Raw genomic sequence first — 25,412 nt, 5'->3', positions numbered from 1 at the left:
TACACTGGGCGGCATGTGTGTCCAACATTGTGTTTTGTTTGCCTGTTTGCATGCTGTAAATGTGCTGTGTGGTTTGTTTCAGAGGGGCGTTATGAATTATATCTTTCAGTGTTCTCACTTCAAGACTTCCTACATGTGTGCCATGTGTCAGGGCTGTCTGTCAATCTCCCCTTCTTTCAATCCCTTCTTTTCTGCTTTTCAGAGTGGAGCCGCTCCTCCAGTCACAAAGTTAGTCTCTGCAGCATGTCGACTGTTTGGCTGCCCGTTTTCCGTTACCTGTCCACCTTTCTCTGTGCATGCAGTTGCATACTTCATTGTTTACAGTGTGTGTTTTGGCAGCTTACACTTTGTTTTAAACAGTCATCTATAGTAAGACAATTTAACAAGATCACTAAAAACAATGAGCTTATTCATCAGTGTGATTTATTTAATGCCGGCTCCTGCAAGAACTGCAGCACATGTTTTAGTTAATTAATATCAATCCCGATATTGGAATGTGATACAGTATCCCAAGGCAACCGTATATGTTTAAGACAGCTATAAATCTCAGATATTGATTACATGCACATGCACACACACACTCTCTCACATACACAGACGATGCTGTCACGTACTTCCAGTGTAACTGTAAGTGTGTGACCAGACTCACATAGAGCTGTCAACACCACCACACCCACGTAGCTACTGCCATAACAAGAATGTGTTGATAGACACTAATAAATCAATCCATTCAGTGTGCTAGGTGAGGTGGTAGGTGGGGGAGTGATTCACTGACAGCAGTGCCTAAAAAGTCTTCAATGCCTCCGTGTGTGTGTGTGTGTGTGTGTGTGTGTGTGTGTGTGTGTGTGTGTGTGTGTGTGTGTGTATTTGTCCTTAGTGTTGATTTACTGGCAACCAATTAGTAGTGAGCCTTTCAGAGCCCTGTTGCCAAGGACGACTGCAGTTGTGTGCACATTTACTGTTCAAGCAAATACAAACTATTCATGTTGAATCGTAATCATACTAAACACTTATCAAAGTAAAGGTGAACGTTTCTCGACATCATTTACAAATATCTAAATGTGGATTTTTTTCTAACTTGTCCAAAATTGTGCTGCTATGCTATTATACTAATACTACAGGATTTCAGGCAGCTCAACAGCACCACCGTGTGTTTGGAAATAGAATTGACCTATTTTGATTTCGTTTTCTTCATGTTTGGGGATATTTTAGATCTGTGTTATGCATGCACTAGCAACTGTAATTTTCATTTTCTGTCCACTACTTTCTAACTGCTACCATTTATGTAATTCACTCCTTACAAGGAAATATTTATTCTTCATATTTCTATTTTCCCTTTCTTTCTTTACCTTCACTTTAGTGGACCTCACAGTATTTTGAAGTAAGTCTTTCCACAACTCCTTTTTCTCTCTCTTTATGACTGTTATGACTGTTCCCCAGTTTGTTTATTTGTCTTTTCTTGTCTGTTCCGTTTTTTTTTTTTTGTTTTTTTTTTTACTGGTTTTCAAGAAATCCCCAGGCACCAAGGTATCAGACTGGTTCAGATAATAACACCAAATATATTTAACGAAGTGTGGTGTGATCCTTGAGGCTAATGATTTTATACAGCGTGTTACGTTGTCGTCTCTTGTAACCAGTAACCATGTAACGTTTCATTGAGTTAATGAGTGTGAAGAAATGTCAGTGCTTGTACTGTGTTTTGATTTAAACTTCTTTAATTGAAAGTAAGCATATAAAAAAGAAAAAAATACTAAACATGCTTTTAACGGCATGATGTGATCTGATTTTATCTCCGCTACTTTGATTTAAGTAGTTTGAAATATATCATATTTCCTGATGCCATCCATTCTTTTCTTCAATGTGCTTCTTCAGATCTCCCAGGAAACACATTGTGGACACAGACATTCACTTTTACCACGTGCCCACTCACGGTGACGCTAGCAGAAAGCGCATAATGGAGGACACGGAGGACTGGCGCCCACGCACGGGCACCACCCAGTCCAGGTCCTTTAGGATTCTGGCTCAGATAACTGGCACAGAGAATGGTATGTTACTAAAAGAAGTGCACACAATGACCAATTTTTGATAAGATCTTGTAATGACAGTGCACATGAACTATTAACCAAACCTGAAATTGGCACACTGTTTTTCTTTTTGCCGTGCATCCATTAACATTTCCAATCTTTACATTGCAGTTCCAAATGACGCGTCTGAAGAAGCCAAGAAGGCGAAGTAAGTGCATGGCCATGTAACCTTTTCGGTTGATTTTGCTACTGTTATTTCATTTAACCTCCTCGGTTGGATGTGTCCGACACAAATCTACATTTATGAAGCAAACCATGAATCTACTTCTTTGTGGCACAACTCTGGCAATCATACTGATGCTGCGCGGGGGCGGATCCTGTCTAGACAGCAGAGGAAGGATCATATTTGACCCATTAAGTCAAAAGCCAGACAGTGTATGTGCCGAACAGTCTGTCAATTCTCAATAGCTCCAGAAGCTCAGAAATTCATTTTGATTAAAGTGTCTTCTGAGATTGCTAGAGGTTGATTTTAACGTGCCAGTAGTCGAATGGGTCTTTACTAATCTTTACTAAAGTGTTAATGAGATAGTTGTGGTGTTCCTCGTGGTGGCTTGTGGAAGTGATCGGCTTGATGTGCTGCATGTTGTGCTGCTGTGATTGCGTGGTCAGTCATCGCTGTGCTGTGGTCTCACACTCATGTGACGCGATCCATCGGCTGCCCATCGCTCTTTGTGGTTTGCGGCGATACATGTGATCGCTGTGCGTCTGTGATCACTCATGTTAACGTGCAGACATTCCTGTTGACTGTGGGTGCTGGTGTGTGGCTTCGTGGTTAAATTAATTCAGAACATTCAGTCTGTACTGATTTATGGGCTGCATTCGGATATGATAATTATGAACTCCTCTGACTGTTCATTACATCTCTTTCCTTCTCAATATGATGATGACAACTACAGTAAACTGTCCGTCTCCACCGTCTCTAAATGTTTACCGTGCATCATCCCAGTCTTTCCGTCTTGCGTTCCTTGTGGCATGGCTTATGGTGTATCTCAATAAGAATTGCAGGGCAACTATTCCACTTTTCCTAAATCTTTTTTTCTGTCTTTTCTGGTGTCATTTTCTCTTCCCTTTCTCTCCTCTTGCTCGTGGCAGCAGAGTGAACAAGACCACCACTCGATTGGTGATTGGCCCCAAGTACAACGAGCTGAGGGACTGGCACCACGGAGTGTCCGCTCGCACCCTTAATGTCCAGTAGACTGCGTCTGTATGGGTGTGTGTGTGTGGGTATGACTGCCTGTGTGTACACATATACCAGTTAGGTGTTTGACTATGAAATGGGCTGTTGGAGGAATAAAAGCTTGTAGATTAAAGGGAGTAAAGGAAGTAAAAGAAAGAACACTGGAGTGTGTGTATGTTGTCCTTCACCGTTTGCATTGGACCCTTTCAGTCCTTTTATCAGTTGTTGCTTATGTGCTTTGTGCACTCCACCGATTCCAAATCTAAATGTAGAAATGTAGAAATTATCAGTGTGTCCACTTTCACCTCAGTATAAACAAATCACTGTTTTATTCAAGTGTGTCTGCATACTGCTACTTTTTGATTGATCAGCAGTTTAATCTGTGTATTAAAACCTGCTGGAAAATATAGTGTACACTGATCAGCCACAACACTGATCAGCCACAACATTAAAACTACTGACAGAAGAAGTAAATCACACTGACCATCTTTTCACAATTCAATGTTCTGCTGGGAAACCTTTGGACCTGGTATTTGTGTGGATGTTACTGAGACATGTACCACCCACCTAGACCAGCACAGGCACCCCCACCTCATAGCAATGACACTCCTTGATAGCAGCAGATATCCCCAGCAGGATGCAGCCTGACACAGGCACACACACAAAAACAGTTTAGGAACAACAACAACAACAAAAAAGCACAAGGTGCTGAACAGCACAAGGTGTTGACCTGGCCTCCAAATTCCCTAGATCCCAACTGATCAAGTATCTGTGGGATGCACTGGAACAAGCCTGATCCACAGAGGCCCCTCCCCTCAACCCATAGGACCCAAAGGCCTGATGTCTGATCGGTGTATGATCAGCTGAGTCCTGGTGTGGTGATGTATCAACATTACAGAGTTGAGAGATAAGGACAAGAACTTTTAAAAAGTGTAAAATCCTAAGTCATCTGAGCTGCAGTTCAGTCAAATATGCATCAGCCACAGCTAGTGCGTGTGCAACAATGTTAGCTGCGACGGACACAATATACGGGACATGTATTGAAATGCAGTAAAGACATGAAGCATTAATTTCAGCTTCATATTCTTAAAAGTCATGCATTAAAGTTAATGACAGAGAACCTCATAAACAATGGATAAAACTACTAGTACCAAATGCACTACACCATTATTTCACTGCTGTTGCCTTCTGCATCACTATAATGTAGTTTAGGATGTGGATAGTGTGAGGTTTGAAGGATGGAGTCCACTGCATGAGTCTGTACCTAATATATCTGTTCCTTTATGCCATTTGGACTGTTGTATAACTATATGTTAGGGAAGAGACTTCTAACAGTGGTAATGGCTTGTTTACATCTCTTATATCTGATAGCATTTGAACCATTTTAATTTATGCAGTATCACGATATAAGGCACCCTTTGGAAAATGGGAAAGGATGTGCATGTATGTACAGTAAACATAATGATATTTGTCATATGCCACACTGCGGGGATGAAACAACGCAGTTGTATTTCAGACATTGGTGTGCTGTAAGGTATGAGAAAGTAAGAAAGGCTCTTTCCAGTGAGCAGGTGGTTCAGGGCAGATGGTGCCCAAAGTGACTATATAAATACTATTTTGAGGCCCTTGCCATGTAAAGTTTTGCGTTTACTTTCTGCAGATTATTCTACGCTTGACCAGTTTTACTTTGAAGATTTTAGCCAGCATTTTTCAGAAGAAAAAAAGCCAGAATTTAGCGTCTGAATATTATTTAATGTGTTTTAAGTTTGAAACCATTATATTGTAGCAAATAAATTTATGATTTCTGTCCTTCTTTCTGGTGTCCCCTTTCTTTCTCTCCTGCTTCCTGCACAATTTCCTCTTCTAGCTGTCTCGCTGACTCTGAGACAAACAGTGGGGAGGTCAGGTATAGATCATCACATAAACCTCTGACACTGTTATCACTTCTTCACCTTGAATTGTCCCTTGATTCAATCACATTCACATATAGTTGTTTCACTTAATAACAAGACTAACTGGCAGTTTCTAGTTTGTTGTATAGAAAAGGCTCAATAAATTTATTTGATATGTAAAACACTGAATAATTCCTGAAGTCCAGTCTAAGACACTTTCTTTGCCAAGGTGTGATTTTACACGTGTTTACTTAATTTCATTTTAAACCTGACTCCACTAAAATAAACCCCTGCATTGGTTTGAATTCATTCAGAGCACACCAAGAACTCACAACTGTGAACACAGTAACACTATTCTCTGACGTTATTATCTGCTTGTGACAGATCTCCAGCACAGCAATCTCCTGACCAAGTAGGTGTTTCAATCACAACGTTCAGTGGCCTGAACGATGCAAACTCCACATCTGCTCTCTCTGGCCAGTCGCCGCCAGCATGCTCGTCTGGCAATCATCACTGGCCAGAGAACAATGCTACAATCCAAAATCATGTCCTCTTTTCCAATCCTGACATCCTTTCAAACAAACCCAATCAAGAGAACAACCCATTACTCGCAACACACCTGAGCCTAGCTGCCGTCCCGGAGTCTTATTCAAATCCCATTGACGTGTTTTCTCAAATTCACCCGGCGTCTAGTGTGAACTATCCATTTACTCAGATGCTTGTACCTTTAGCATACAATGGTTCAACCATAAACCAAATGCCGTCATCTCACACCAATCAGTATAGCTTTTTAAACGCCCAAAGGCCAAACGACACTTTTCCCGGTGCGCTGTTCGTGCCGGCCAACGTGCCACATTCTTTGGTCGGGCTGAACCCTTTCAGCGGCCGGGCTCCAGCTTCCTGTGTGTTTGTATGCTCCTCATGTGGTAGCGATTCTTTACCAGCTTACCTCCAGCCACTGGAGGCCTCTCCTGATCCAGTCCCAGTTCATAGACCAGATGTTTCAGGTGATCCAGCCAGCGTTCAACTGCTCACTGCTCAAAGGTACGCTGAGCTTGAATGTTTTATTAAAGTCTGCAGGAAGGTCAAGAAACCTTTGGGTAAAATCCAACTGATTATTTCCTCCTTTTATATACATATATATATATATATATATTTTTTTTCCCCCTGGTCGTCTTGCAGTTCCCCCTTGGCACCACTAGAGGACAGCACAGACTCAGAAAATGTTCAGTCCAGTGGCTGTATTACTGGGCATGATAATGACAACCATAAATTCAATAGCCCTGCTACAGAGTGTATAACAACAACACAGACTCAGTTAGAGCTTTCATCTCAACTCAGGTGTTGTACAACAGTTCTGATACATAATTCACATTAAGTAAAAATGTCTTTATTTTTTTCCAATCTGTGATGCTTTCCTCTTTCTGTCCTCCCAGCTCCCCTCTGAGTACTGACCCATATCATATATCACAGCGTCGTCATGTACTATCTACCAAACCAGTCAGGTACAATGATGTGATGACTGTTGCAGGATGCTTAAATTAATCACTGTTGTCCTTTGTTAATAGGGACGTACCTCTAAGCTGCCACACTTGCTGAGAAATGTTGGTTTCTTCTTTAATATTTAGTGTGAAGATGTTAAATATCCAGTTTTCTGCAGTTGTCCTACTTTACATGGGTGCATATTGAATGTGTGTGTGTGTAACTGTAAACAGTAGAGCGCTGCTCTCAAGTCCTCTGGACTTCCTGCCCAGAGCAGCCCCCTGCCCACCTTCACTCACCCCCAGTGCCCCCAGACCAACCACGCAACACTCAAGCACTGTGTGCTGTAGTCCAGTACGTGCAAGGTAAATGGAGAGTGCAAGTTTTTGTGTGGTTCACTTAATTTAATGTATTCCTTCTCAACAACCTCCTCCTTTATGGTATCAACTGAGGAATTCTTAAATGTTTTTTTTTCTTCTTGTCCTTTTCAATAATATCTGGCATTTGGCATCTTGGCTCCAGCATGATTTCTAAAGTAGATCAGGAATACCTAAGGGGCCCAAAAGCCTCTGCTGGCCTGGGTATGCATACAGTTACTTGATTACTCATGAATTAGTCAGAAAATTAAAAACAAATGTCAACTATGTCTGCTTCCATCTGTTGGCCCCAGTAAGTGGCAATAATCAGTGTCTAAATCTAGCGTTTAGACATTAAAGACTATGACCAACAGTTGTTTTGAGATCTGAAAAGGTTTGATGAGCAAAATGCCAGAAAATAGTAAAAAAAAAAAAAAAAAATCCATTGTTATTATCCAAAGCCCAACTTTATTATATTAAAATGGAATATTTTGTAAGAAAAGCCGTCAAAACCCCAAATACATTTACTATCATGAAAACTGGGAAACAAAGTAAGTGAAGAGTACTGAAGAGAAAATAGTGATTTCAATTCTAGAGATTTATTGATGTCTGGGAAAATAAAGACAATGCCAATAGTCTGTTGGGGCTCAAAAGCTAATTATTGATCTGGGGCCCTTAAGAGATTAATCCCGCCATGATGATTTCTCACCCTCTTCCTTTTCTCTTCTTGGTATCCTGACCTTGTCAAAACATCTTACCGTAGCCATCCTTGGCCTGCTGAGAAAGCGGTGTCTCAGTCCTTACTGGACGCCCTGCTCATCTCTCCTGTCATTCAAGCGCCACTGCTGCGCTTGAAGAAGAAGAAGAAGAAGCAGCGTAGCGTCAGTGAGCTGCACCTTCCAAAAAACAAGAGGTAGATAGAGTGGACCTAGACAAAACTTGCATTTAATGTAGGCTGCAGGTAAAATGTCAGTGACTCTGTGAAAATTGTGAAAAACAATGTTACCATGTATTGTTAAGTATCAATTAAAGCAGTTTTGTCCAGGTCTGCAAACCCACAAGAGTGATGCAATAATTCTATTTTAAAAAATAATGACATATAACAAGTGGAGACTTTTTCATCATTTTGTGTTGCATGCTGCTTCACCGACTAGTTTTACACTAATAACCAGCATACTGAATATTTTCTAATGGTAGTTAGAAGTGTACGTATTTTTAACCCACAGCGTAGACCAGGCATTTGTATCCACTCAACATAGCAGTGAAAAAAATCTATGTTTATTCTGACCGTACCAGCGCCAAAAGAAGTGGTCCATATGTCTCTGTGGCAGCAGTTCATACCAACTATGACATTCTGTGGTCACTGTGAAACAACTTGGCAGCATCTCACAGAGATCAGTCATTGGTTAGCGGACGCAACTGTACACAGTTAAACCGTGAAGTATGAATAGTGTGTGTGTATGCGTGTGCGTGAGAGTTTGAGTGGGTGCCTGTATGGGTGGGTGTCTTTGTCACGCCATGCATGTGAATGCACACGCATGAATGGTATGGTGTGTGACAACTGAATTTGATCCAGAGAATATCAGCAGTGCTAAATTATAGACCATCTGTTGTGTGGCGGAGAGAGCTGCTGGACAGCAGTCAGCTATGCTAACGGACCATTTGTTCAGTGCTCTAACGAAACCAACACATTTGTGCGATTCATAATGAAAGTTCTTGTAGGAGCTACGGTCCACCAGGGGTTACTTTGCATATGTTAACACGGACAGAAATCTACGCTATTTGTCCTCATTAGTGCTTGATACCAACAAATACCAAGTGTGGTTTTGAAAATAGTCTTAATCAGAAATTGAAGGCCCCTGATAGCGAGACAGTACACACAGTAATGTAGAATACACAACAGAACACGAGAAAGAAAAAAAAAAAACGGATAAAGACAACTAATCTACTCCTCTCCCTGCTTCCTCCAATCCCTCTTTAATTATCCCTTACAGTTGACAAGGTTCATGTGCAGCCCAGTACGTCCAGATGGTCAGTAATCTAACTGGCCACTATTGAATCAGAAACCAACCGCAGATCTCTCCATGAGACTAATCACGGTCTTCCAGAATACAATCAAGCTCACGTGTAATTGGCCTGATTGGTGGAGAATATTAACGAGCTGCACTGTAATTGGTTCTAATGGAGGGTGGACTGGGGAGCATCTTATTTCCTGCTCTATTTGTCACCTGTTGTTAGCCAATTACAACCGCGGCTAATGTGAGTGGATGATGTTAGCTCGTTGGCCGAGATAATGAGGATGGATGGCACTATAGCCTTTAATCTTACCGAGTTTAATAGCCCTATAGCATGATGAGGATGAGTTCTTTCCTGTTCTTTTCATGACCATTTTGCTTGATAATTAGTTGATGCCTGCTGATGGTCTTGTTTTTATTTCCATCTAGAGATATAATTAGCATAAAACTAAGGTATGTACTTGCTTAATAAACCTCAAAGATAAACATGCAGGAAGTTATGACCTGATTGAATCTAAAAGAAATTACAATATATAACAGTCTGTGTCATGGTGACAGGCTTACCATCCAGTTGCAGAGTCCATGGTGCTGCACACCTTGTGTAGCCAGTGTCCACAGTAAAGCTGTAAAATGTAATGGGAAAAAAAAACACTTTGGGGGTTTTGTCGGTGAGGAAATTCACAGAGCATCAAACAGAGACTTGTCAAGTTAATCCCACTTATAAAATATTCAATTTATGCTAATTTGGAGCAAATCAATACACAATAAATATTGTAATAATATTCAAAACTACACGCATGATGGAAGGCACTGCTGATCTATGCAAATTGTTCTCAATATTCAAAAAATTGATTGGTGCAATAAAAATGTAACTACAGTAGTTGGCGCTGTCGGCCCACCGCCTCTGCAGGAGTACCTTCAGTTTTGTCTCAGGGGGTAGACACTAGAAGTTATCATGGAACATACCCATTGGCTCCTGATATATACAAAGTGATAAGCTGATAAGGAGAATGAAGAGAGATGGTCTGCAGCCTGACAGTCTCTTTCCTATAGAGAATACTTAGATTAGGACTGTACCAGCTACAGACTGATTAGCTGGAATCAATGCGAACACAGCCATCCACCGGGGGCATTTATCACAATCCCTGTCACCACGCTCTAACTTTGTGTCTAGCGCTTACCGTTGTGTATATTAATCACAAACACTTTTAATAATTTATTTGTGCAGTTGAGATCTAGATTCGTGTAAATGGATGTACATTTTTTTTTTGCATTTTTTTGCATTTTTTTGTGCATGGAAATGTATCAGGGGTGGAAATGGCATTTTTGACAACCATGTAACTGTTACTTTGTGTTTATGTATAACTTTTGGCTTGTTCGTTATCTTAATTGTTGCTGATATTTTTCCTCTCACACCAAAGAGTGTCTTGGCATCAGTCTGCCACGGAAGAGGGCGGCCTTCTCTTATCCTCTCCTGTCAATGCTGTCTATGTCTTTAGGTAACTCTCCTCTCCCCTTCTCTTCTCCTCTAATCTAACATATCCCATACCTACTGTATATTTCACATGTACTCATTCCTCATTCAGCTGGTTTGAGTCGGTGATTTTAGAAGTAGCCCTGTGCAGCAAACCAAGCTGACCCCTACTCTGGAGGGACCATTTAACGTAATGGGTGTCCCGTCAGTTCAAATGAAATGTCACAGCAGCGGCAGCTCCAACACGGGGCATCGACTGAGGTGAATTCTTCCCCTGGCTTTCTCTTTGTCCCTTTCCAACTTTCTACGCACCTCTTACAATCTCTGTCACTCTAGCTGCATCTCTCCGTCAGTCCACTCTTTCGCTGTCACTCGCGCCAAACACACAGACACAACTCGACGTAACTATGGCTGCAGTTGCCATAACACTTGTTTTCCCGCGAGTCCCCTAACAGCCAGGCACAAGGGGAAGACAGCAGTGATCCAACTGTTGGCTGCCGATACAGCTATGCATTATGTTTGTAATATGTGTGGAGAGATTGTTGGCCCACCCAAGCCACTCTGGTGCTCACACACACACCAACAAAACTTGTTATACTGATATTAAGTGGTTATTCATTTGGCATCGTTTGGGGCATTGGGGTCACATTTGACCCTAACCCTAACCCTCTGTAAGACAGGAAGCTAGCTAAAAAAAAAAATAGCTCCAACTAAACCTGCCAAATATGTCATGGTCAGCCAAGATTTCTTAAAATGCTATATGTGATTCCTTAATTTCTCTTTGTGCTTTATGTAACATTGGTGATCAACTCCTTTTTGCCGTGTATACAAGGAATTTGTTCTCTGCATACCTCTGCAAACCTTTCCAAGTGGGATCAGTGGCTACCTTCCATGGCTGCCCACTGCTTCGAGTTTGGAGGGTTTAAGATGATTGCTCAAGGCACCTTATCGTAAATAATGGACAATTCATCAATAGAGAACTAAAGTTTCCCCAACTGAAATATGTAATTTAAACCTTTTTGTTATGCAAAGGCAGAAGGTTGTTGCCTAAAGATGTAAATCCAATGCAATGTTTGTCCTCACAAGAATGTTCCGTGTCTTCAGCGAGTACAGAAAATGTTTTATCAGGAGGGAGTCTTTCCTCTGAGATACATGTTTGCCTCACAAGAAAACATTTTGACTTGATGAGAGAGACAGTTTGACCCTCAAGAGGAACGTGTTGCCCTCAGAAAATTTAGGTCTTGGCTTCTGAAACCTTGGGCAAGCACCAATAATGTAACAGATATGACATGTTTACATTTCTTTAGAGGAAAACAAAATGTTCTTGTGACACAGCAACTCAAATGATTCACTAACTTGTGTAATGAAAGGTTCATTTTCTCTTTTTCGTCATTTGAATTAGCGTTCTGGCACTGTTGATGAGCTCACTACGAAATTTTATAACAGAGTCTCTTAAAATGACTTATCCTTTGACTTAAATGTGAAATTTAGTGTAATTTCCTAGGAGGCCCTTGAGAATTGAGTGGCAACGTTGCCCTGGAGACCCATTCATTTTGTCTCTCCATGACCTCAATGAAGCGTCCAGACCCATACGTTGTGTAGAAAGTCTATTAAAACACAAACCATGTTTATCTGTATATACTGTACATTCGTTGAAAGCGCAGAAATGATTCACTGCATTTGGTCAGATCCTGCGCTGTATGATGAGATCTTTGTCTCCCCTCCATCATTAACATTGGTTGTCTTACATCTGTCCACAGTGCATCTGGAAGGGGCACTGTTTCGCATTACACCATTGCTATATTTCACTGCTCTGTAGTCGGTTACTCCTGGTTGAGTCATTTAAATGAACGGTCTGGCATCACGTTTGAATGGGTGTGCTGTATTATTAGTGCTGTGCAAACCTCCTCGCCGCCTATCCATCATCGGGCCCCGTGGCCTGGACTCTGTTCTGCTATGAATGTGGCACGCGGGCAACATTTTTGCGTGTACTGTAATCATAAGGAGGAAGTGCACCATGAAGCTGGGTATTGCACTGTTTTTGCTGTAACTGTGCGCTGTGTTTTGGTTGGTACCGTACCATCTCTGCTCTGTCAGCAGGTAGGTGGTCTGGAGCGTGTCTTACTGTATTTTGACAGGAACTTAAGAAAACCGACTGTGGAGTCTTATTTAAAAAAAAAAATTAAATTCTCACTCTTTGTGGGCTGTAAGTACAGTGAGCTACCAAGGGTATTTTGTGAGACATAATAAGATAATAAATAACAAAACGGTATATAGGTGTGGTACAGTGGTGTGGTGGTTAGCACTGATGCCTCACAGCAAGTTATTGACGGGCGACCTGTCCAGGGTGTACCTCGCCTCTCGCCCAATGATAGCTGGGATAGGCTCCAGCCCTTGCTGACCTTCCAGAGGACAAGTGTTTATGAAAATGAATGAATGAATGAATGAATACAGTATCTACACAAACAAAATCAGCCACATTACTGTTGTATGAGCCAAATAATTTTGTGCAACACTATATGCGCGGGGAGAGTGAGTTTAATTATGTGAACTTGATTGCAAATTACATTAAGTGATTTAGGTGTAATTTTCCTTTCCCTTTTTTCTCACTGTGCAGCGAGGAGTATGAGGAACCTGAGCTCAACACCCACGAGTCTGCGGTAGTCAAGACAATGACGAAAGGACCTGCTACAATTCAGGGTAAATATCTGTGTCTGTTCTCTCTTGTCCACTTGTGATAGCTATCAATCGCGCGTTGACACTGAGCAGCGGTTACAAATATTGCCATCTGTCATTTCTGCACCCCGGTGTAAAATATGATTTATGGATCCGGGACCGAGGCGCAGTTGGCGCCTCTCCTGCCGACTGCCTGAAATTCTGAAGACATCTCAGAGAGTAGAGTACACAATCCATAAGAGATGAATTTCAGTTGCTAATGAGCGCTTTTCTCGTCTCGTCTAGGCTGCATGAAATCTCCGGTACATTTATTTAAACAGGCTGCCAAATCTAGCAAACTTACAGCTGTGTAGCTGTGTGCTGGTTGTTTTTACTGTAAGCAGTTTGTGGTATTTCTTCACTAAATTAACTAGAAAAGTATAGACTGAGCTGTTTTCTTAGCGTAAGTCATGGGGAGCGCATCCATGCCCAAAAGGCAGACTTCCCCAAATAGAAATCCTAAAAATAATCTCTTCTAGGAATGGAGATAAATCTTCCTTTAAGTGTGCCTTTTTGATTGATTAATATATCCCTACCTGCAGTTAAAAAGGTGTTATTTCTTCTCTCACAAAACAAAACAAAAAAGTTGGGCTCTAAATTGTGGCGTAGTGTGAAACTGATTTACGGCTGTTGGGCTGAATGTTGTTACAGCCAGTTAGCGAGAGGAAAGAGACTTATTTTCCATGGCTGAAGCGTGACATGTGTTATGAAATAGGTCATTGCAGACTTTCTTTTCCCTTTCTCGTGTTTTTCCTCTGCGGAAGGCCATTAAGCAGCCAAGAAGGCCCAGCGCTGCCTGTGGCGCCTAGCTCAGTCACACATCTACTCTGTCAGAAAGATAATATTTATTGAAGGGACCTGTCAGGAGTTATGAATACATTTTTAAAGGGAGGGCACAAAGCTGTGGGTTAATGCCAATATCACATCAGCGCTCGGCTCACAGATTCTGACAGTGAATGTCTGCTCTGTTTGTCATGTAAAGTACATACGTAAAGCTCACATTTACGCACATCTGTGTACTTGCATGCAGGTGTGCTGTCTTTGAACATAACTAGCCAAAGCTTCAGCTTTCACACCATCCATTCTTCAAATACAAGTCTACTCCTGTCCTCAACTTCTCGACCTAATGTAACTGCCGCTCGGCAAAAAATCGTAAATGTAGTCACTTACCAGGGGACCTGGGCTCATGAAAATATACTGCTGGCCATATAGTGCTCCAACAGCAATGAGCCACTGGCCCATTTTGAATCTTGAGCTGCAGTTAAAGAAGCCAAACTTTCCACAACTGGCTTTTTTGCTAATGTGAAACAATACTGTCACTGTTGAAATTTTAAAAGCGCAGATACAGACTGCACCGATGCAGCCACCTGCACCCTTCACCGACCTGCTGCCCTCATTCTTTCTGCAGCTTCACCTTCAGCATGCAACCTTATGAAAGGCATGCAAGCATGATTACTGGCAGCTTTGCTAACAGGCTCTAACTTCAAACTCTGTAAAACTGCCCGACCTAAAAAATTTTCCCTAGTTTTAGCAAATGACTGCCACGTTCTGCATGAAAATCTGGCTATGCGATCTACTAGTGGAAAAAAAAAACCATTCTTATCTATCACATCTTAAAGCTGTGTTTTAACTTCATCTGTGACTGTCAAACACAGATTAAACTTGTTTTGATAAAGGCTTAAGTGAATACCTTCTAGCCCAAGATCAAATGTAAACCCAGCCCTGTCCCTCGCCCAACAAAAACACTTAAATGTGACATGTAGTGGCAAAGCCACGCCTTCCCTCACCATCCAAATACACATGTTAAAAATGGCAGCGTGTCCATCTGTAGTGTGTGGATCAAAGGCCACGCTACATGTTTAGCCAGGTGTCTGAGCTTTAGCTGGGCGAATGTCTTGGTGGTCTATGTGTGGTTGTCCGTTTGGTCATGTGTATGCATGCACATACGCCGTAGGAATGTGTTAAAAGTCAAAATATTCAGTGTGTTGCCGAAGATTGATGTGGTGAATCCATGGCTGTGACAACAGTAGTCAGGCAGCTGCATGAACCACCATGACACCTGCTGGGTGTATAGTCAAAGAGGGTAGAGGTCAAATAACTTTCAAACCTGGGAGGATAATACAGACACACACCTACACACAAAATCTTACATCTATTCCTGTTTCCTTTTCTTAGTTTTTCGTTTGATCATCACAGTCTTCTGTCTCCTGCAGGTCCCCGTCCACAGACTGGTTTGATCACCCCATCTTTTGGTATGAAGGGCAATGGTAATGTCCCGAGGGGTCCTGTTCCAGCCCGACCTGTTCCTCAGCCCCACCCTAAAGATGAGGACACCCTGGTCCAGATGGCAGAACATATCCCTGCTGGGACTCGAACACCAATGTGTGCCCACTGCAACATGGTTATCAGGTGGGATACGAAAACAGCCAGGGGACAATTGATAACAGTATGCCGGACGAATATAATTAACAGCTTCACTTTTTGCACAAAAGGCCACAACATTATGACCACTGACAGGAGAAGTGAATAACATTGACGATCTTGTGACAATACAATGTTCTGCTGGGAAACTTTTGGACCTGGCATTCATGTGGATGTTACTTAGACATGTACCACCCACCTAGACCAGACCAGGCACCCCCACCCCATAGCAATGACACTCTTTGATGACAGCAGCCATCCCAGCAGGATGCAGCCTGACCCAAGCTGATCAAGTATCTTTGGGATGATCCACAGAGGCCCCTCCCCTCAACCCATAGGACCCAAAGTCCCCCACTAACAACATCCTGTTACCAGACACCACAGGACACCCTCAGAAGGCCCATGTCCATTCTCTGATGAGTCACAACTGTTTTGGAGGCAACAAGAGAGACCTACACAATATAAGGAAGGTGGTCATAATGTTATGCCTGATCGGTGTATGAACAAGTAGCACTGCCTAAGAGAAGTAAGGACTGATGAGGGATTCATACAGTGTTACCTGATCTGCCTCAACCCTGCTCCTTTGAATGTAATATTTTCCAGGCCAAGTTTCCAGTTTGTGAGACCAGACGATCTCCCAGTTGTGCACACTCCATCCAAATATTGGTATTCCGCTTTTTCAGCCACAGCTGGGAGACAGGTACCGGGACCTTTAAAAGTCGATAGGTGCTCTGAAAATCTATAGGTTGTCCAGAAACAGAACTGCTTCAACAACAAACATGCCATTTTTTTCCATCTGCTCTCTGCTATTAAATATTGTGAATAGTGTGCATATGAGTGTGATTAGTAATTACTGACTAATTTTTTGTTTGGTACAGGTCTTTTAAAAGATCACCTTAGTCAAAAGATAACACAGTATAAACATGGAGTATATAAACCTGGACTGAAAAAGCTCACATCTATAAAAAAAATACGAAATGCTAAATAATCTAGAGATATGATGAGTGGAGAATCAGTGGGCTGTTATGGGAAATGAAGGAGGCTGTCATGATCATTCATAGTTACCGTGAAAGAAAGAATAATCACAAGAGATGTGATCTCTTCAACTTGGCTGCACGCGCATCAACGTATACCCAAACAAATTAAGCCCGTCTATTCCTCAATTATTCAGTGACCCAGTTAGGCACTTAAAATAATTAACTTGAAACCCTCTCGAGTAAACAACCTGTAAATGAAACAGATCTGACTGTAGTATGGATAAGGGGAATTAAGTTTCCCCTGCTGTTGATCAAACTGTAGAATGATGTTACACACAGATCGGCTCAATGCAAACACACAAGATGACTCCACTTCTTGATTTTCAGTGTCCAACTTAAAGGTACTGTTTAAGATTAATAACTGTTAGTGTGAAAGCACAGGGAGCTCCACACAGAAGTGTGTTTAAGCCTTTTTACGTTATGTATCTTTTTGCAAAGATACATATTGTATTATATACTTTATACTATATGTAGTATACACCAATTAGACATAACATTATGACCACCTTCCTAATATTGTGTAGGTCTCCCTTGTGCCTCCAAAACAGTTGTGAGTCATCAGAGAATGGACATGGGCCTTCTGAGGCTGTCCTTTGGTGTCTGGCAACAGAATGTTGTTAGTGGGGGCCTTTGGGTCCTATGGGCTGAGGGGAGGGGCCTCTGTGGATCAGACTTGTTCCAGTGCATCCCAAAGATACTTGATCAGTTTGGGATGTAGTGAATTTGGAGGTCAGGTCAACACCGTATATTGTCACAAGATGGTCAATTCACTTCTCCTGTCAGTGGTTTTAATGTTGTGGCTGATCGGTGTATGTACGATATACTATGGACTATCAGTAGCTGACTGCTCTGGTCTGAGCTTTATCTCCCAGCCTGTGTCACCCAGCATTACATATCACCAAGGATAGGGTGGCTCGTCGCAGGCTAACATCGGCCAGCTTGGGTCACCATCAGAGTAAGCTCAGATAAGGAAAGCTATTGTGTGGAGTAAATTAGTCTCCGTTGTTTTCCCACTCTAGCTAATCATCAAAGTGGCCAGAGACAATGTGCTGCCTGAGTGGAAGCAGAGGATGGCGTGTGGGATCCGAAGCAACTTTTAGTGACTTGAGTAGAAGACGGAAACAATGAAACAGTTAGTTGACAGACAGAGCCATTTAGACGGTCGGGTAATTATTTGAACGTTTGTGATGATAAATTGACTACAAAAGATTAAATGGAGATGAATTAATCAGTTGCAAAGATAATCAATTGAATCTATTGGCTCTTACTTTTTAGTTTTAGGCTTTAAACCAACTCACACATTCATTAGCACACATGGTCATTAAGAGTATACAGTCAATATCAGTTTACTGTTTAATTAAACAGAAGGGTGTCAGAATGAGCTCGATTTCTTTAATATAATCTGTATTAGAGTAGAAAGAAAAGGTGGAGTTACCAGGAGACAATGTGTGAAGTTAGACAGAATTACTGTAAGAATGAACGAGTGTTGCACTCAGGTTTGTTCAGTCATTAACTGTTGGTTTACTGCGGCAGTATGACTGTGTAGTACTTTATGATGACATTTAATGAAACAACTAAGTGTCTGTGTCTCTTGGGTTCATTCTTTCCCAATACTGAGTTAACTGGAGCGTTTCTAAGTCTCCTTCTGTTTCTCTCTGTTTTTTTTCAGAGGGCCATTTTTGGTAGCGATGGGAAAATCTTGGCACAAGGAGGAATTTAACTGTGCCCACTGTCATGCGTCGCTGGCAGACACAGGCTTTGTGGAAGAACAGGGATCTGTCCACTGTGAGCACTGCTACGAAGAGTTCTTCGCTCCAACATGCAGCCGCTGCCAGACCAAGATACTGGGGGTGAGTCGATGGATGCGGAGAAGGAAGTTGTTTTGAGGCCGAGGGTGATAGTGCTCCTCATGTGGTATATGGCCAAGTTGAATTAAAAGTTTTTCTCATTTTTCCATGTCATCCTAATTTGTGCTCAGGAAAGAATAAGCAGTTTAAAGCACATGTAAATTTCCCATCTGCACTGTCCTGTACATTTTTTTTACAACGGATCAGCTTTAGGTTTAGGCTGCAGTATAGCTCCATCTTCAAAGATGCATGGCAAATTACACAAGAAACCAGTGAGAGCAAGCTGTAGGTGTTGAAGAATATTGATTGTGACCACCACTGAAACTCAGGAATGCAGTATATGTTTTGGGTGTTAGTAGAATTAGGCTTAGAGGCCTCGAGCCTGCAGATGTAGCCTGAACCCGAATCGTCAGGGAGCTGAAATCTCTGCTCTCTAGCCGCTGTGACATTCATCCCTCACGTGCTCTAACCTCTTTAGCCTCAATCCCTTTCAACCCTCTATTTCTCACACTTCTTCAACCAGCTTACAGCTTCTTATCAACCGATTTTCTCACTCCCTTCTCTCCGAATCCTTCATTGCCACTCCAGCCCACCAACTTTCCACTGATTCCTTGTCCCGCCGCCATGTTCTCACAGGGTGGGAAAGAAATCGGCGTGGCTATTTTAAGCTGGGTCATGCAACCGCGGAAGTTTCTTTTTAAGTGTGACATGAGAAAAGGGCAGTGTGCGAAAGACTATGCATTCCTCATACACGAAGAACAGATGCATTTTTCCATTCTGATCTGAGATAGACTCATAATTTCATTGTCAAATAATACAAATACAAATAATGCCGCACGAGAAACGTAGCATGGTAACATCCTTTCAAAAGCTACTGTATATCCTCCACCTGCAGGTAAGGCAGATTTAGTTTCAGAGTTTAGAGATCGGGGAAATTGTATAATCTTTTTAACAAACCACATTTTCTGCATTTGTGTGTAGGAGGTGATAAACGCCCTCAAACAGACGTGGCACGTCTACTGCTTCCTGTGTGCTTCCTGTCAGCAGCCAATCAGAAACAACACCTTCCACCTGGAGGAAGGAGAGCCATACTGTGAACAAGGTGAGAGATGATACCTCTGCCATGATACCAGATAACACATGTGAGATTTTTCTGTTAATTGTCACAGTACACAAGTACGTCAGAGTTTGAGATCCTTAACGCTCGTGAACACAAATATTATATACGGCACAATCAAGCTCAGGTCACAGAAATAAATAATGTAATACAATTAATAAACCAACAAGGTTATCTAATGTAGGTGTTTTATATAAAAATAATATATACTGAGTGATATGTTTGCTAACATGTTTAAGTGGATATTATATTTAATATGTACCTTGACAGTGTGAGCCAAAGGCAGAGTTCTTTATTAATAAGATGTTAATAGTTATGGCAGCATGGTGGTGCACCAGTTTGCACACCACTTGGTCAATCCAGGTGTTAATGAGAATGACGTGATTGACTGAAACCTGTGAAGGACATGACCGTCTTCTCGCCCAGCCTCATCTGGTTTGGCTGACTGATAATTTCATTCATTATAACTAATTAAGCCCTACAACCAGACTCCATCTAAGGACATCCGGAGTGGTGTGGAGGAATGGATTGAAGTCCACTTGGAAACAGTATTAGTGTGGGTTAACTCCACTGTGTGTCAACATTTTTCTGACGCACTTGCCCACTACCTGCAGACTTGTGAATGCACACTTCAAGGCTGCAAGTGTGGGCATTGTGTGGGCACCAGATGGCTGTGCACTTTGCTGAGTGGACACGCGGACTATGCTGACAGCGTGGAAAGCTTTACCAGTGAAATTATCGGGTGCATTGTCTGCATCCTCCGTTCCAGATCAGATTTCCCTTTAAGATATGCCTATGATTTGCCTTCATGACTTTGACCCTAACTGGTTTGATGGATGCATGTCATCTCTCTTTGCCTCTGAAAAGACTTCTACAGTTTGTTTGGGACTGGCTGCCATGGCTGTGAGTTCCCCGTCGAGGCTGGAGACAAATTTCTGGAAGCCCTTGGGTACACCTGGCATGATACCTGCTTCGTTTGTGCTGTAAGTGAAGTTTCTCACAATCCATGTCCACTTTTGGAAAAGAGTTCTTTACATTTGGACATCTTTGGACTGCCAAGCAATCTATCCAAATGAATAGCCTGAGGCTTTGAACAAGTTTTGTGATCATCTTCAGTTATATAACCTTTGTGTGTTTATGTGTTGGGCTTTTTCCAGGTTTGCTGTACCACACTTGAGGGCCAGACCTTCTTCTCCAAGAAAGACAAACCTCTTTGCAAGAAGCATGCTCACTCACTGAAGATATAAAGCTTGGACTCTTCTCACACTATTTTTTTTAGCTCTACATTCTCTTTCAGTGGGATGGCAAGCCGTCTTACTGAAATAATAGCTCATGTGACAAAAGAACTCCAACTAGTACTCATTTCTACACGGTCTCCTACCAGAAGAAGCAATAAGGGTTGCAGTTAATGATAATTGTGGTGAGCTATGGGTGCTTGTCAACACTTCTGTTTAGATTCACTTTCATCCAGATTTTGTACGTACAGTTTCATCAACAAATGATGCAGTGAACATATGCAAACTTAAGGCATCACCAAAGGTAGACACAGGAGGCCTAGGTGCCCAGTCTTTCTTTCTTAATTCTGATTCCTCATCATCACTTTTTGTTCTATCCTGTTAAATTACAGATCACTCATTATCATTGGATAGTAGCAGGAATTCACAGTTACAAATAAGATAATCGTAGAATTATCTGTGTCAGACTTAGTTTATGTTTTGTTTTTGCGTTCTTTTCTGTCCATTTATTGTAAACCCGTTTCACACATAGCCATTAAAATGTTAATGTTTCCATTATAAATTTGCTTATAGTCATTTTAATACAAGTTGGGCTGGATGCCTGGGATGATGGTTAAAGCTGCTGCCTTTGAATTTATTGATTATTTGAACTTTGTAATTTAAGTAAATTCTATGTTTTATTTTCTATTTGTTGAGTGAAACTGAAGTGAAACTTTTTAACAAAACACACATTTGCTAATATAACATCAGGCACTTGAGAAAGACGGACAAAGAGATAACGGTCTGGATTTTATGGAGGAAAGAATTCTCCTTAAATAATACACAAATATATATATCACAATATTAGATAAAATGCACAACACAATATATCTTTGTATATTTCTATATTTCACTTTTCTGTGTGGACTGGCAACTTTTGACAACTGCATAGCACCAGCAGAAATAGTGTTTCCGTAGTCAGTGCTATATATATTTTAATAATCATTTTAGTATTTTTATTTATTTTACTTTAAACATGATTTAGAAAAGTATTTGCATTCATTTCAGGTTGATTATGTCTTCTCATTAAAGTAATTCCTATTTCTGACCTGTAGGAAAAATATGTACTATATATAATTTTTTTCTAGCAATTGCTTATCCTTTAGTACGTATTTAACTATTTGGGTAACTAGGTTTGTGATTTTCAAGGACTGGTGCACGGTCTGTACGTTACTTTCCCCCAAACCATCCCATCATGCTCATTTGGTGACACTGACTTTTTATAATCGTTGTGGTGAAGGGTTCAGTTTTGTTTCCCAAACACTAAAAAAATGTGCGTTTTTATTGTATGGGGCAAAAGAGCGCGGGTATAGAGTTAAAAGAAGGCTTAATTTTCACTCAAAAAACAGTTGGAACTTTTAAAATTGAACTGAGTTGTTTAATAAATTCTGAAGAGAAACATCTTGCATCACCCTTTATGTCTGTTTCATTTTCTCTCAGTGTTCTTACCATACTAAACCTCTTACATTATTGCTTCAGACACCACGTGGTTTTGCATAAGATTCTGACATAAGCAGAGTAAAATGCAGATTTTAACATGTCCACGCTGCGGAGAAAGGTCAAAAGAACCCATTAGTATAGGATGTGATAAAAGGGTGTAATTGATGCTTGGGCAAGTAGAATCTCTGAAAGCCATAAAGAGGTTCTTAGGGTACAACACATCTCCTCATTCCCGCATCCTTCACACAACTTTGGTTGGCTGCATTACGCAAACTACTTAATGCAGAGAGGAACATAATGGCATAATGCAAAAGAAAAACAAGAAAATAAATCTGATTATTGTTTTTTTTTCTTTTTTGTGCCCGGAAGACAAATCAACGAATAAAATACTTTCACAGACACACACACACACACACACAAACACCAAACCATTACACACAATAGTGATTTGTCCCAATAGATGGGGCTAAGGCACAGGTCAGGCTGAATCACTACCAGTTTAGCTCATATCCCATATTCTATCTGAGACAGCAATTACTTTACATATCTTTGGAGTTGATGGTTAACTTGTATCATGATGCATTATGCTCAACATTTATCTTGCATTACATTATCAGTCATCAAATTACAGTGCAACATCAGGAAATTTCAAACTGTCAGCATAAATTACAAGATTAAAGGCTACTTTCAAAGGCTACTTGTTGTAAGATATTAAAAGCAGCAACATATAATCACTTTTCTGAAACTTAAAACTTGTTTACCTGTGGTGCTTTTTGCAGATAGTTCCTGTAATTGATAGCCAGATGGCAGAAAGCCAGATGGAGTTATTGTACATTTATATATTCATGTAGTCCTCTTTAAATTTTCTACCATTGTTTTGTTTGTTGTGTTTTTCTTTTTTTGTGTTACAGATGCAACATGATCTCATTCTGCTCTGCATGTATTGTGCAATAGTTTGGAATTGGATAATTGGATAATCGTAATACCAAACAGAGCAACGTATGGGGCTGTGCAGACTAGTTGACTAGTCAATTTTTCAACTTCACTCCTGTGCCATTACGCTTTAAGCGTCATGTCGACTAGTTGCCGATCACGGACAATAACAACATTGAAGCGTGCGAGAAGACAGGTGAGGAGCCCAGTGGGTCGTTGCAGCAAACTAGCAGCGGTTCAGATTAAGGCCATACTACCGTGACATGCAAAATATGCACAGTAAGTCAGCCCTGAAATACAACAAAAGTACTACTGCAACGTACACTCATCTGAAAAAGCATCCGCTGATGCTAGCAGAGGAACGGTACAAATCCTACCAACAGCAGTCAATTCAAGACATAACCAAACTACCTGCAGAAACAGAGAGACCCCAGCTACACTATCCCATCTAACAACATGCTGTGGAGTACTGTTAAATGCTATAGGTGGTGCTGAGTTGCAGCCTGTTTTTATACAGGCTGTACACATCTGCAACGCACAGTATGTAGCGCATGAGCTGTCTGTTTTCAGCATATGTATTCAATAATAATACTTCATAGTAATTCCAGAATATAGATTTCTTTGTTGTTAAGGAAATCAACTAAACAGTGCTCAGATGACGTCACTGTGACTCATCTGTTCATCACCGCAGAAAGCCCACTCAAACAGTCGAATGGGCCAGGCAACTCCAATGGAGCAAATCCACACCGACAATCCTCCAAATAAAACACAAATGTGGGCTGTGGAAGACCAGATTGGCTTCCAGGCTAGTTGAGTGATAATGAAATGAAAAAGTGTAAAGAAAAGTGTAAAGTGCTTTATTTTGTCATTATACAACGTACAATGAAATTGCATGGTCGATGGAGGGTTATCCAATTAAACGTTTAATGTAAAAAGAGGCAAGAACCCTCTGTTCTCTGACATTCAAGCAAGTTCACTTTGCCTCTCTTGTTTTTTGTTTTTTTTCTTCTTCTTCTAAATTTCACTTAGAGAAGATGTGGTGCAGTTGTTTTACATTTTCATTATTCATTAGACACCAAGCAGTCGAGTGTTTGAGGAAATTCACTCAGAGCAGGGCTTCACTTTAAAACACTTTCCTCTGGCTAATGCGCTCCTTCTTGTGTGGCATTAATCACCCTCCATACAGCTGAGTGACTTTTGGAGGAGCAGAGGAGGTCTTGTGTGTGGGTGCGTGTGTGTATGTGTGTGTGTGTGTGTGTGTGTGAGAGAGAGAGAGAGAGAGAGAGAGAGAGAGAGAGAGAGAGAGAGAGTACGAAGAAAGAGGGAGGGAGAAAAACAGACCGACTTGCATCTGTGGCCGGAGTACGGTGTGTGCTGCGACTTTTCCTCTCGCCATCGAAATAAGAAGGCAAGAAAACGTCCTACGGTGAGTCAACTTGAGGTTAAATCGAGTGACACTAACAAACGGGACTTTTTCACTTATTGTTTTTCGGGTAGCTTTGCATTTTCGTTGTCCGTTATATAGTGCAATTGCATGCGTTTCGCTTAGAAAGTTTGACAGACACTGCTGCTGCTCTTTTTTTATTTTTTTGTTTGAGCTTGTTGACATTGTGCTGCACGTGCGATTGTCTTGTTTATCACCGGGGTTTGATCTCACGAGATTTTGCGGCACTTGGGATATAACAGAAGAGAGTAAAGTTGAAGCTGAAGACAGGTATTTAGGTTTGGGGTGTTTATTCTCCCTGCAGTATGGTTTTTGCTTTTAGGTATTACCTGTATTTTCAAAAGAAAAGTCCAGTAAATTATAACATTTAGGCATATTTCAGCCAGTAGTAATATAAGGTTGGCAACAATCTATAATAGTATAGGAATTTATTGTGCAGCCTACTGTAGGAGTCCATCATTTGTCATTTTCCCATTTTCATTGAACGTCGCATGCCCTGTGCTGTATATTAAAATGTGTAGATTTGTTTTCATATGAAATTATTGGGGCCAAGGAGTCTACTGGTCTTCTTGTGTGTGTGTGTGTGTGTATGTGTGTGGACGTTTTCCTATGACAGATCCATGTGCATATTTATTTTCGTAGATACATAGATGTCCTTAAAATGTCATAATTTTTAAAGTGATGGAATTTGCTTTTGCCTCTGC

General features: G+C 41.1%; 1 protein-coding gene across 1 annotated transcript in view; it reads left to right on the top strand.

Moving 5' to 3' along the window:
• pdlim5a (PDZ and LIM domain 5a) overlaps positions 1 to 22,629 on the top strand; it is a 65,608-nt gene extending 42,979 nt beyond the window's left edge. The window contains exons 6-13 of the mRNA XM_084550703.1: positions 1,873 to 2,045; positions 2,196 to 2,232; positions 13,098 to 13,180; positions 15,409 to 15,604; positions 18,323 to 18,503; positions 19,482 to 19,602; positions 20,485 to 20,600; positions 20,775 to 22,629. Of these exons, the coding sequence (XP_084406829.1) occupies positions 1,873 to 2,045; positions 2,196 to 2,232; positions 13,098 to 13,180; positions 15,409 to 15,604; positions 18,323 to 18,503; positions 19,482 to 19,602; positions 20,485 to 20,600; positions 20,775 to 20,864 (997 nt within the window). The 3' untranslated portion in view covers positions 20,865 to 22,629. The remainder of the gene's footprint in view (positions 1 to 1,872; positions 2,046 to 2,195; positions 2,233 to 13,097; positions 13,181 to 15,408; positions 15,605 to 18,322; positions 18,504 to 19,481; positions 19,603 to 20,484; positions 20,601 to 20,774) is intronic.
• Positions 22,630 to 25,412: the final 2,783 nt, after the last annotated feature.

Source organism: Chelon labrosus, assembly GCF_963514085.1.
Source record: "Chelon labrosus genome assembly, chromosome: 9".
Classification (NCBI taxonomy): Eukaryota; Metazoa; Chordata; class Actinopteri; order Mugiliformes; family Mugilidae; genus Chelon; species Chelon labrosus.
The sequence above is the reverse complement of the archived record's forward strand: the minus strand, read 5'-3'. Positions and strand labels throughout refer to the sequence as shown.